The sequence below is a fragment of the Canis lupus genome, chromosome 11, assembly GCF_003254725.2.
Source record: "Canis lupus dingo isolate Sandy chromosome 11, ASM325472v2, whole genome shotgun sequence".
In the NCBI taxonomy this organism is placed as follows: Eukaryota; Metazoa; Chordata; class Mammalia; order Carnivora; family Canidae; genus Canis; species Canis lupus.
This window is the reverse complement of record NC_064253.1, coordinates 53,850,400-53,863,419: the sequence shown is the minus strand read 5'-3', so window position 1 is coordinate 53,863,419 and position 13,020 is coordinate 53,850,400. Positions and strand designations below refer to the sequence as shown.

The 13,020-nt window shown below is 45.5% G+C and overlaps 1 protein-coding gene across 1 annotated transcript; it reads left to right on the top strand.

Moving 5' to 3' along the window:
- The first annotated feature begins 11,547 nt into the window (after positions 1 to 11,547).
- Positions 11,548 to 12,684, top strand: LOC112650076 (U1 small nuclear ribonucleoprotein A). The gene has a single exon (XM_025432726.3). It carries the CDS (start codon positions 11,631 to 11,633, stop codon positions 12,477 to 12,479), a length of 849 nt encoding a protein of 282 aa, XP_025288511.1. The 5' UTR covers positions 11,548 to 11,630; the 3' UTR covers positions 12,480 to 12,684.
- Positions 12,685 to 13,020: the final 336 nt, after the last annotated feature.

The window sequence follows — 13,020 nt, the reverse complement described above, 5'->3', positions numbered from 1 at the left end:
TTAGCCTCTGCAGATAGAGGGTGTAGAGGGAAACCACATGGTGGAGAAGTAAGGGATACACACATCCCAGGTGGGAGCAGTCACTGATTTAGCTTTAATTTATAAGACTGTTCACACACCATGTGATCCAGCACTCCCACTCTAAGGTACATCTTTGAGAAACCCATGTGCATCGGGAGACATGCCTGAGAATGTTCATAATGGCATAATTCATGATAGCAAAATATCCCTCCCATAGTAGGGAATGGGGAAAGGGGAACAGGATAGACAGTGTGCCCTGGGTTTGGACATTCTCTTCTTCAACTACCAGACCCCAGAGCACAAAGCCTCATGCCCTCCCTCCAGCAACTCAAGATAACCATCACTGCCCAAGGAGGGCCTCAGTTTACTGGCCAGAGGATGACAGAAAATCTGCTTCCTTTCTCTAACGAAAAATTAAACAAAACGAAAGTCTCAAACCTTTAGAAACACAGGCAGTTTCCTCCCTGGGTAGGGAGCTTTGTAGGCTATGCTGAAGCCTGGGAAGAAAATGCTTTTGTTCCTTCTGGAAAGCCCACAGGAGTCAACAAAACAAGACACCAATTAATTTTTCAATAACATAATCTGTTAGATATCCAGAGATATCCAGTGTTAGCCAAAATCCAATGTAACCTGCTTTAAAAGAATAAGACGTATCTCCCCATTGCTTAAATACAAACTAAAAGGATAGAAATCTGCACACAGCAGGTAAGTAATGATTTCAGGGTGCCAGGAAGAAGTGTGTCTCATGAGTGAGAGGGCTATGGAAATGCATCATGGAGTTTTGTTTTGTTTTGAGTCCTGTGTTTGGCTCAGGAATGACCCCCAAAATATCCAGGTCCTAATCCCTGAACCAAGGAATGTCACTTTATAGGGCAAATGGGGCTTTGCAGGTATGCCAGGGAAGCTATCCTGGATTACCTGGGTGGGGCCTCAACATGATCACAAGTGTCCTTATGAGAGGGAAGTAGAGGGAGACGTCACACAGAAGAGAGGAAGACGATGTGATTGTGGAGGAGGAGGTTGAAGTGATGTAGCCACAGGCCCAGAGATGCCCACAGCCACCAGAAGTTGAAAGAGGCAGGGGGCTGGAGCCTCTCCTCGAATGTGACTTAGCCCTCTAAGATTCAGTTTGAATTTCTGACCTCCAGAACCCTAAGAGAATAAATTTCTGTTGTCTAAAGACGCTAAATTTGTTAGAGTAGGGGCGCCTGGGTGGCTCAGTGGTTGAGCATTTGCCTTCGGCTTGGGTCGTGCATCAGGCTCCAAGCAGGGAACCTGCTTCTCCCTCTGCCTATGTCTCTGCCTCTCTCTGTGTCTCTCCTGAACAAATAAAATATTTAAAAATAAACAAACAAATAAATAAATTTGTTAGAGCAGCCATAGGAAACTAACATAAGCCGACTGCCAGGACCCTGTGACTTCATTGGCAGCAACCTTCTTTACCTAAGAGACTTGAATAATTGGGTGGCCCCTTGATTTATCTGTAAGGTATAAATAATTTGTGTCTTGGAAGAAGGAGGAACGTGAAACTGAATAGGTAAACTGAGGTCAGATCACAAAGACCTTAAATGATGAGCTAAGGATCTTGGCTCTTTATCCCCAAATTTTGGGAAGCCAGAAAAGGTCTGGAGTAGGGAAAAGATGTGAGGAGATTTTTTTTAATGCACCTTAGCTCTGTAAAGAAAGAAATGGGAGGCAGCAAAATAATAAGCCAAGACACAGAGAAGCAGCTATTTCTATCATGCAGGAAAGAGACAAAGATGACAGGACAGGTGAAAGGACACTCATGAAGGCCTTAGGTCCTGGCCGAGAAGGGAATAGTGGCTTTTATAAGGGAAGTAGAGGAGGGCAGGTAATTTTCAAAAAGGACAATCCAGGTTCCATCTGGTTTGGATGACATATGCAAGAAAAGGAAGGCATTTGATCACACCTCCCTGCATTTATTTTTATTTTTTTAAGATTTTATTTATTTATTCATGACAGACACAAAATGAGAGAGGCAGAGACATAGGCAGAGCGAGAAGCAGGCTTCCTGCAAGAAACCTGTTGTGGGACTTGATCCTGGACCCCAGGATCATGCCCTGAGCCAAAGGGAGACGCTCAACAGCTAAGCCACCCAGGCATCCCCCTGCATAATAGCAAAACCAACTAAATTATTCACTTACAAAGAGAAAGTCTTTTAAATTCCAAAAAGACCAGTGCAACTCCTGTTGGTGCCATGGTCAGTGAAAGCAAGCTTGCACACTCACTTTGAGACAAATTTTGAATAACATTTCACATGGGCCTTCGTGTGATCAATGCAAGTGGGACACAGATGTGGGGCTTTTATAAAAGAGGTGGCCTGGTAAGGAGAAAGATGTTTTAGGCTGGAAGGCAGGAGCTCTTAGGTTCAGCCCTGGCTCTTCCATTAGCTGTGTGGCCTCAGACAAGTACTTGGCCCTCTCTGGGCATGTCTTCTCCTAGATCAACAGTATTCAAACTGGGTGGCAGAGCTCTAGAATTCTGAAAAGGTGCCCAGGGACCATAGAGGCCTGGGAGTGGGTAGGGGGTCCCTCTCCTGACTCCTGGAGAGGCTGGTCAAATGTGACAATATTTTCCTTCCTTCAGCTGATACATACTGACTCCTCACTCTCTGCCAAACACTGTTCTGAGTTCTTACCTGTATTATTTATTTTACAAATGAGGAAACTGAGTCACAAAGTGATGAAATGACTTGTTTGATGTTGCGGAGCTCAGAGGACAGAGCTGGGATTCACACACACACACACACACACAGAGTCTGGCTCTAAGGCCTGTGGTTTAAGAAGCTTGCTTCATGTCCCCACTTACTCTCTCCCTCCTCTATGCTCCATCACCCCTGCAATACACTGTCAGACTCTCCCAGGGTATGCTGGAAGCAAGTCGCGGTTCAGGACCAAGTCAGGTTTACCTCTGTCCGCCCGTAGAACACAGCCTGGCCTCATAGGCTTGGCCCTTGGTGACCACTACTAAGGGGCTGTCCAAATGAAAATTTAAATGGGGGAGGAGGGAGTCCAACAATGAGATGGTTCCTCCACCCACTCACTAGGCATCAACTCTGTGCCAGACCCTGTAGACATAAAGAGGAATCTGACTGGGCCCCTGACTTCCGGAAACCCAGCCTGGCCAAGCAGACAGATCCAGAAGCTGATAAGAAGCCCTGTATACTATTGTCTACCGTCACCCAGACAAACCCTGCATTACACTGGCGAAAATAATAACAAGATTGCAGGAAACCTGCCTGTGCCCCTGACAGCCAGCCTTCTCCCCAGACTTCTCCCTTGCTAGGGAAGGGAGGAGGAGGGTAGGCAGATGGCTACACTGGCCAGTCAGCCTCCACCCAAAAGGCCTTTCATTCCCTCATTCAGCCAGACACAAGCTGAGCAGTGTCAGATCTGGCCCTAGAGGGCACAGAGAAGATAGGTCAGACACAGTCCCTGCCCTTGAGGATTTCATGGGCCAGTGGGCCTGGTGAGCTGCAGACACATAACCATCCCACTAACACACAGAACTCAGACACAGGCAAAGCACCTCCAGGGGCCAGGTGGGGGTCATAGATTGGCAGATCATAACTGCTAAGCATGCTCTGAACCAAATCCTGATTTTACAGAGACAGAAACTAAAGGTCAAACTGGGAAAGGGGCTTGCCCACAGTCACACAGTGGTCAGTGACAGAAGCAGGACAGGAGCCCATGTATTCTCTCTTCACACGCCTCCCTTTCCCCAGTTTGGAAGGTAAAATTCTTTTTTTTTTTTTAAGATTTTATTTATTTATTCATGATAGACACAGAGAGAGAGAGAAAGGCAGAAACACAGGCAGAGGGAGAAGCAGGCTCCATGCAGGGAGCCCGACATGGGACTCGATCCTGGGACTCCAGGATCACGCCCTGGATCAAAGGCAGGCCCTGAACTGCTGAGCCACCCAGGGATCCCCTGGAAGGTAAAATTCTTAATGACATAATACCTGCTCTCCCCAGAAGTTGCTGAGATTTTGGAACAACAGACAAAAGAATCCAATGCTCCCATTCCCCATGCCCACTCCCTTAGCCCACAGGGATGGTGTATTGTTGCTCCCATACTCAGCCTAGACCGGGGCCTGCCTGGGGGTCAGATCCTGCTCCCAGAGCCCCAGGGGCTTGCCATCTGCTTGGGTGCTGACTGCCCCCCAACCCATACTGCTTGCCTAAGCCCCTGGGCTGCAGTTCAAACCTCTGGAGTAGGCTCAAAGAAGCTGGGACTGTGAGGCACTTTTGTCCAGGGCAGGGGTGGGGGGAAGGGGAAGGAAAGAGGAGGAGGAACAGGAGAAGAGGACTCCTAATTGCTGAGCACCTACTGGGTACCAGGGGTGTAACACTAACACCTTCCCACGTGTTGTCTCAATTCATCCTTATAACTCCTGTCTGGAAAGGTAGGATGACCTATCTTTCAGACAAGGAAACTGAGACCAAAGAGGGGCTACAAGAGTCACTCCTGGCCAATCACCAAGCTATGGAAGCCAGAAGGGTGTGTTTGACATCCCCAGTAGGGCCTGAAAGACTCACAGTCCATTTGTGAATACCATTTCCTGTAGCTTCATTCCATAAATCACAGCCAGGCTTCTTTCTACAAGTGAATGACGGTTGCTGGTAGTAGCAATGGAATGAGCAGTATTAACAGTGGTATTGCTGGAATGGACAGAGGCTTCAGGTTTCAGGCTGAATCTGCAGACCCTGGGGCTCTGGGGAGCCACCTCAGGGCTAACGAGCCACTAGACATGGTGGAATCAGGCAGGCTGTCCCTGGAACATAGCAGAGTCTGGAGCAATTCAACTAATGCAGGGACCACCCTATTAAGTATATACTTAGTGAATGTCATAAAAAGGTGGGTCCTTGCTTGTGTCAATATCAATTCAGTCAGCAGTCCCCCATGGTATCCTAAATACCCACCCCATGCAAGGGGCCTAAGGGATCTGAGTGTAGGGAAATGTCAAATACTTTTGTTCATTCTCTGCAACCAGCACCTAGCACAGAGCTAGCCACATAGTAGGCACTCGATAATTTTGCCAGGTGAAAAAGTACAATCAGGCAGGGTTCTGACCCCAGCCAAGGAAACTCCTCTCTTCTCTGGTCTATAACTTTGGCTTCTATGTAGGTTTTCCTTTGAATAAAAAGGGTTTGTAAAAATAAAATTGAAACCCAATGACCTAGCTCATGCTCCTCCTTTTATAAAAGAGGAAACCAAGGCACAGAAAGGCAGAGGGACTTGCCCAATGACACAGAGCTCAGCAGTACAATCAGCGAATTCCCACAGACTTGGGCTTTCTCTTCCACCCTGTTAGATCATCCTCCAGGATGCTAAGACCATGGAGCCAAGAGAGGGGCTGGGCTGAGTGCTGCTGGAGCTGCAACATCTGGGTGCCTGGTGCCAGAAATGCAGGGAGGGTGAGGCTCTTCTGATTGCTTCTGCTGTTGGGAACAGACCTCAAATGCAGTCAGATGTGGCGCCCAAGATTTATGCACGAGGGTGTTTATCACTGTGTTATTTATAATATTGAAAAATTGGAAATGACCTAGAAATGGGTTAATAAATTATGCCACAACCTTTTAATGGAATATAATGCAGCTAAATTTATCTCTGTGGAGACTGTTAAATGGTAAGTTAGAATCCAGGCAAAATACAATCCTCTAAATACAGCTGACACCAGTTTAAAAAATATTTTTTTTTTCGGGGGGGGGGGGACAAAAGCTTGTCAGATTATATCCTAATACTAAGAATGGTTATTTCGAAGGATGGTTAATGGGTGATTCAGCAAATATTCACTCACCATTTTGTTTCAGACTATTGTGTTTCCAGACACCAGAAACGTCTCAGCTTTAAGGCACACAGATGCCATTTTTAATATATTTCATGAGACAGTCACCATGTATTAATAGGATCCTTCTTAATTGATGAACCAATCACTAGAGATTCTGAAAATGTTGCTCTGTAATATATAGTGCATTTGGAAAAGCAACTTAAAGGGGCATCTGGGTGGCTCAGTGGTTGAGCGTCTGCCTTTGGTTCAGGTCGTGATCCTGGGGTCCTGGGATCGAGTTCCACATTAGGTTCCCTGTGGGGAGCCTGCTTCTCCCTCTATCTCTGCCTCTCTGTGTGTGTCTCTCGATGAATAAATAAATAAATAAAATCTTTTAAAAACAGAAAAGAAATTTAAATGTTCAAGTTTAAAACCCCAACAGGTACTATTTGTGTCTTCTGCACCCTATAGATTGTCCATTGCCTTCTAAGAAGGAATCATGCCAGTTCTGTCCTCTGAACCTAATGGTTCTTTTTAATTACAGCTGACCTTTTCTCTGGTGCTAATGGTCCCCGGCACACTGTGCGACTTTGAACAAGTCACTTGAGTTCTCTGGGCTTTAGCTTCTCCCTCTGTAAGAGCTTTTCCAGCTTGAGAGTCTTAGCTTCTCTCAGTTCCTTGGCAGTAACCAGGGGAAAGTGTCAAGACAGAGATTTTCAGCCTCGGGACAGACTCCTTGGCAGGGTCCTTATGCAGTATCCCTCAAATGCTGGGTCATTGATTTCTGCATCCAGATTTCCAAGCATTTCAGAGAAGAGCATCCTTTAGGGGTGGTACTAAGATAGATTAGACACCCTAAATGGGGAAATCATTCTGATCTAAATCTTTATGGGCTCCCAGTGCCTCATTAAACGACCAAGCCCTGGAGGCTCTGAACCACAGCTCCTCCTCCCTCACAGCCCTTCGGGAGGAGTTCTGATTACCCCATAAATTACATGGTGTCGGAAGGTATCTGCAGGCCCTTCATCTTCCAATCCAGCCGCCAACATTTTTATGGGATATGGATCCTACCAGGCTCAGGCTCTCCTCCATCCCCATGGTTACCAGGGAGGGCTCAACAGAACGCCTTCCTTGGAGCACTAGCTCAATCTCCACTGATATTTCTCCCCTCCCAGGAACACATTAAATACTCCTGAATGGAGAGTTCTTTCTACCAGAAGCCTTTGTTGTCAGCTTTCCTGTCACAATGAAGTCTCGGTGGCTCGTGGATCCTATTGTCTCAATGAAATTGAACAAGCCACTTTCCAGACATGTGAAAAGCCTCACTTCTAATCCTCTCAGGATCACAAAGGGGCTTGCTCAGTGGCCAGAATCCCTATTAGGATCCCAGTTTCAGAGCCAGACCCCAAACAACCAAGCACCATAATGGTAGAGCCATAGAAACATAAAGTATAAAGAAGGCCAAAATCTTTTCAGCTCACCCCCACCTAGGCTCCAAAATCTCTCAGCTCAGTGAGGCCTGCTCTTGATCCACATGCCTGGAATGCCTCCATCTCACTCCTCTGGCCATTTAGGTCCACTGCCTACTGTCTTATTTGGGTTTTTTTAGATGTTGACCATGAGACAAGGATTCAGTTTTATTTTTATTTTTCTATTTATTTATTTATTTATTTATTTATTTATTTATTTATTTATTATTTATTTATTTATTTTTTAAGGATTCAGTTTTAAATAATATATTTGGGAGATGACCCCAGGAAACACCTGTTGAAGAGCATGAGGTGAGGCAGGGAAGGGAAAGGAGCCAATAAGGGTGCATGGTCAAGCTTCAACCCATTGGGGAGCTCTGGGGGTCAAAGTTCTTCATCCTCCTCCTCCCTGGGCAAGGTTGCTGGGGTATGCACACACTATTGGTCACTAGTTGGAGGCTGCTGGGGAGGATACATTTAGCTCTCTGGAACTTCTGGCCTGCCATGGGCTCTGGTCAGCAGGATAAGCCTTTGGGCAAAGAGAAGCAAGCATATACTGATACTTGGAAACCAGGTGTTCATCGCAATGGGAAGAATGACAGAATCATCAGCTATAGCTACTCAGATACTTAGCAGGCAGCTCACCTCCTCTAGGAAGCTGTTCTGGCCACCACATCCTGTGCAGAGTTAAGCTAGCTCTATCCCCTTTTGTAGCCTTGCCTCCCTGTGAAGAGGCAGGGAACATGTGGACACTGGGCACATGTGTGAAGGGAAGGAAGTTGAGTGCCCTCACAGCCAGTGGCTACAGAGACAGGACTCGTCTGCTGATGACACCAGGTTTGATGGTCTTTCCCCACCTTGATGCCCCTTCATTTCCAATACTGAGGTGATACGTTTGTTCCCTCAAGAAGATTTGGGGGAACCCAGAGATGCATGCTTCATGATGCCCCTTTATTGGCTGCTTTCTCTTTCCTGCCTCACTTTGTCACTCTGCTATATGTGTTTCCTGGGATCATCTTCTGAATAAACTACTTGCACTCAAACCCTTACCCCAGGTCTACCTCTGGAGACCCCAAACTAAGAAAGCAGGCAATGGATAGAAATGGTCAAAGAGGTGAGAGGGAGTCACTTTTTCCTGGGAAGTCTAGTTAGCAAGCCTGAATAGTATAAAAATGTCAGTTCTTCCCAAGTTAAATGCTCTGCTTAATACAATCTAATAAAAAAACACGTGGGACATTTAGAACTTAGTTTTAAAAACTAATTTTTAAACCAGTGTATCAGTTTCCCATTGCTTCTGTAACAAATTAACCACAAACTTAATGGCTTTAAACAGCATGAATTTCTTCCCCTATGGTTCTGGAGGGTCAGAAGTCTGAGATGAGTCTTAAGGAGCTAAAATCAAGGTATTGACAGGGCAGGGCTTCTTCCTTCTGAAGTCTCCAGGAGATAATTTGCTCTTTGTCTCTTCCAGCCTTCCAGCTTCTAGAGGCTACTGATATTCCTTGATTTATGGCCCCATGACCCCAATCTCTGCTCCCACCATCTTCTCTATTACTCCTACCTCCCTCTTATAGGGTGACTCGTGATTACATTAGGCCCATCTGGATAATCCAGGATACTCTCTCCATCTCAAAATTCTTAACTTAATCTCATCTGCAAAATTCTTTTGCCAGATAAGTTAACATTCACAGGTTCCAAGGATTAGGACACAGATTGCGGGGAAGGGGAGTATATTATTCAGCTTATTACTGTTAGATTAAACAAACAGATGAATCAGAATTGCTAAGAAATTTTTGAAGAAAAAACAAGTAATTAAGGTAAATTTGCTTACTTGATAAACCATAAAACTCCAATAATTAGAACACCATTAGTAGAAAAACCAATACTGGGGCAGCCCAGGTGGCTCAGCGGTTTAGCGCCACATTCAGCCTAGGGCCTGATCCTGGAGACCCGGGATCAAGTCCCATGTCAGGCTCCCTGCATGGAGCCTGCTTCTCCCTCTGCCTTGTCTCTGCCTCTCTCTCTCTCTCTCTCTCTCTCTCTCTCATAAATAATAAAATAAAATCTTTAGAGAAATAAAGAAAAACAAATAGTAATACAGTGATAGAGAAACAAATCTAAATATGTTAAAGGTTGGCCTAAGATAAATATGGTTAATCAAATAAATGGAAAAAGAATGAAATGATTATTAACTATATAGTTCAGTTGGCTAATTAGGTGAGGACAAATAGTTTCCTTACAACTTAAACTGTAGGTAGACTGAAGAGTGTAGGGGCACCTGGGTGGCTTAGTTGAGTGTCCAACGCTTGATTTCAGCTCAGGTCATGACCTCAGGGTTCTGGAATTGAACCCTGTGTGGGTTCCATGCTCAGTGGGGAGTCTGCTGGAGATTCTCTCTCACCTCCTCTTTTTGTTCCTCCCTCAGCACATTTGCACATTCTTTCTCTTGCTTTCTTTTTAAAAGATTTTATTTATTTATTTATTTGAGAGAGAGAAAGAGAAAGAGAGCATGGGGGAGGGGCAGAAGGAGAGAGAGAAGCAGACTCCCTGCTGAACTCGGAGCCCGCCATGGGTCTTGATCCCAGGACCCCAGGATCATGACCTGAGCCGAAGGCAGATGTTTAACCGGTTGAGCCACTCAGGTGCCCCGATAGATAAATCTTAAAAATAAATAAATAAATAAATAAATAAATAAATAAATAATGTAATATTTAAGAGTTCAACCAATAAAGTAGTAGAAGGAAATATAAATAAAAGATATTTACTAGCTTTCTGTATTAAAAAGGATTTTTCAGTATAAAAGCAATAAATTTCCTAAAAGAGTAATGAATTTGACTACATAAAATTTAAAGTCTCTAAATCAAATATACTATTATATTATAAATATAATAGCCAATAAAACCATGAAAAAGTTTTTCAAATACTAAGTCATCAGGAAAATGTTTTATTATAATGAGATACCACTACAAACCACTAAAATGACTAAAATTTATAAAATTTACAACACCAAATGTTGGCAAGGATATGGAGAAATTGCTGGTGGCAATGTAAAATGGTATAATCACTTTGGAAAATAGTTTGAGGGTACCTGGCTCAATCAGTTAAGTGTCTGCCTTCGATTCAGGTCATGATCCCAAGGTCCTGGGATCGAGCCCAGGGAGCCTGCTTCTCCCTCTGCCCCTCCCCCTGCTTGTGCATGTGCTCTCGCGCGCTCTCTCTCTCTCTCTGTCGAATAAACAAATAAAAATTTAAAAAATAGTTTAGCAGTTTCTAAAATATGTAAATGTACATTTACTTTATAATCCAGCAATGCCATCCTGATATTAATCCAAGAAAAGTTTTTTAAAAAGACTCATACAAGAATGTTCATTGGAGCACTATTCATAATAGCTAAATACTAGTTACAACCCAAATGTCAATAGAGAATGAAGAAACAAACTGCTATATTCACACAAAGGAATATCACTAAGCAAGGTGCCTAGGTGGCTCAATGTCTACCTTTGGTTTGGGTCATAGTCTCGGGGTCCTGGGATCAAACCCCAAGTCAGACTTCCTGTTCAATGGGGAATCTGCTTGCTCCTCTCCATCTGCTCTCCCCACACAGACTCATGCTCTCTCTCTCAAATAAATCTTAGGGTAGCTCAGTGGTTTAGCGCCTGCCTTCGGCCCAGGGCATGATCCTGGAGTCCGGGGATTGAGTCCCACATCGGGCTCCTGCAGGGGGCCTGCTTCTCCCTCTGCCCGTGTCTCTTGTCTCTCTATCTCTCTCTGTGTCTCTCATGAATAAATAAAATCTTTAAAAAATAAATAAATCGGGATCCCTGGGTGGCGCAACGGTTTGGCGCCTGCCTTTGGCTCAGGGTGCGATCCTGGAAACCCAGGATCAAATCCCACGTCGGGCTCCCGGTGCATGGAGCCTGCTTCTCCCTCTGCCTGTGTCTCTGCCTCTCTCTCTCTCTCTTTCTCTCTCTGTGTGTGTGACTATCATAAATAAAATTAAAAATAAATAAATAAATAAATAAATCTTTTAAAAAAAGGAATACCACTAAGCAATAAAAAGGAACAAAGTATATCAATAATAAAAACATGGCTAAATCCCAAACACAATACATTGAGTAAAAGAAGCTAGATACAGAAAAGTATATACATCATAATTCCGTTTGCATGAAAAGCTAGAACAAGCAAGACTGGTGATAGAAATTAGAGCAGTGGTTGCCTCTGGCAGAGCAGGTGGGGGCTGAAGATTAAGAAGGGACATAAAGGAAGCTTTTGTAGTCGGCTCTCAGAAGCGCAGGAGGCGACGCTTGCGGGAGCTGCGACTCTGTTGCTCTACCTCGGCACCTCTCTCCATGGCAGTTCCCGAGACCCGCCCCAACCACACTATTTATATCAACAACCTCAACGAGAAGATCAAGAAGGATGAGCTGAAGAAGTCCCTCTATGCCATCTTCTCCCAGTTTGGCCAGATCCTGGATATCCTGGTATCTCGAAGCTTGAAGATGAGGGGCCAGGCCTTTGTCATCTTCAAGGAGGTCAGCAGCGCCACCAATGCCCTGCGCTCCATGCAGGGTTTCCCCTTCTATGACAAGCCTATGCGCATTCAGTATGCCAAGACTGACTCGGATATTATTGCCAAGATGAAGGGTACCTTCGTGGAGCGGGACCGCAAGCGGGAGAAGAGGAAGCCCAAAAGCCAGGAGACCCCAGCAGCCAAGAAGGCTGTGCAGGGTGGGGCCGCCGCCCCTGTGGTGGGGGCTGTCCAGGGCCCTGTCCCGGGTATGCCCCCAATGACTCAAGCCCCCCGCATCATGCATCACATGCCAGGCCAGCCTCCCTACATGCCGCCTCCTGGCATGATCCCGCCTCCAGGCCTGGCACCTGGACAAATCCCACCAGGGGCTATGCCCCCACAGCAGCTTATGCCGGGGCAGATGCCACCAGCCCAGCCTCTTTCAGAAAATCCACCAAATCACATCTTATTCCTCACCAACCTGCCTGAGGAGACCAATGAGCTCATGCTGTCCATGCTTTTCAACCAGTTCCCTGGCTTCAAGGAGGTACGACTGGTCCCCGGGCGGCACGACATTGCCTTTGTGGAGTTTGACAATGAGGTACAGGCAGGGGCCGCTCGCGATGCACTGCAGGGCTTCAAGATCACCCAGAACAATGCCATGAAGATCTCTTTTGCCAAGAAGTAGCACCTTTTTCCCCCTGCCTGCCCCTGCCCCCTGCTCTGGGGCCACCCCTTCCCCCCTTGGCTCAGCCCCCTGAAGGTAAGTCCCCCTCAGGGGCCTTCTCAGAGCCGTGTGTGAGTGAGTGGTCGCCACACAGCATTGTACCCAGAGTCTGTCCCCAGACATTGCACCTGGCGCTGTTAGGCCGGAATTAAAGTGTTTTTTTTGAGGTTTGGTTTTTCACAAAAAAAAAAAAAAAAAGAAGGGACATAAAACTTTCCAGGGGTAGGGGTGAGAGGAGTCAATGCACCTGGCTGTCTCAGTCAGAAGAATATATGACTTCTGATCTTGGTGTCATGAGTTTGAGCCCCATGTTGGATATAGAGATTACTAAAAAATAAAAAAATAAACCAAAAAAAAAAGAGATATTTCTATCTGGGGTGATAGAAATATTCTACATTTTGATAGAAATGTGGGTCACACAGGTATATGCATTTGTCAAAACTCATCAAACTTCACACAGTCTGTGCATCTCAGTAACAGAAGGTGAAAAGATAAAATTAGA

Bases quoted from the DNA above. Each gene is read 5' to 3' on its own strand.
- LOC112650076 (XM_025432726.3), top strand. From the start codon at position 11,631: ATGGCAGTTCCCGAGACCCGCCCCAACCACACTATTTATATCAACAAC.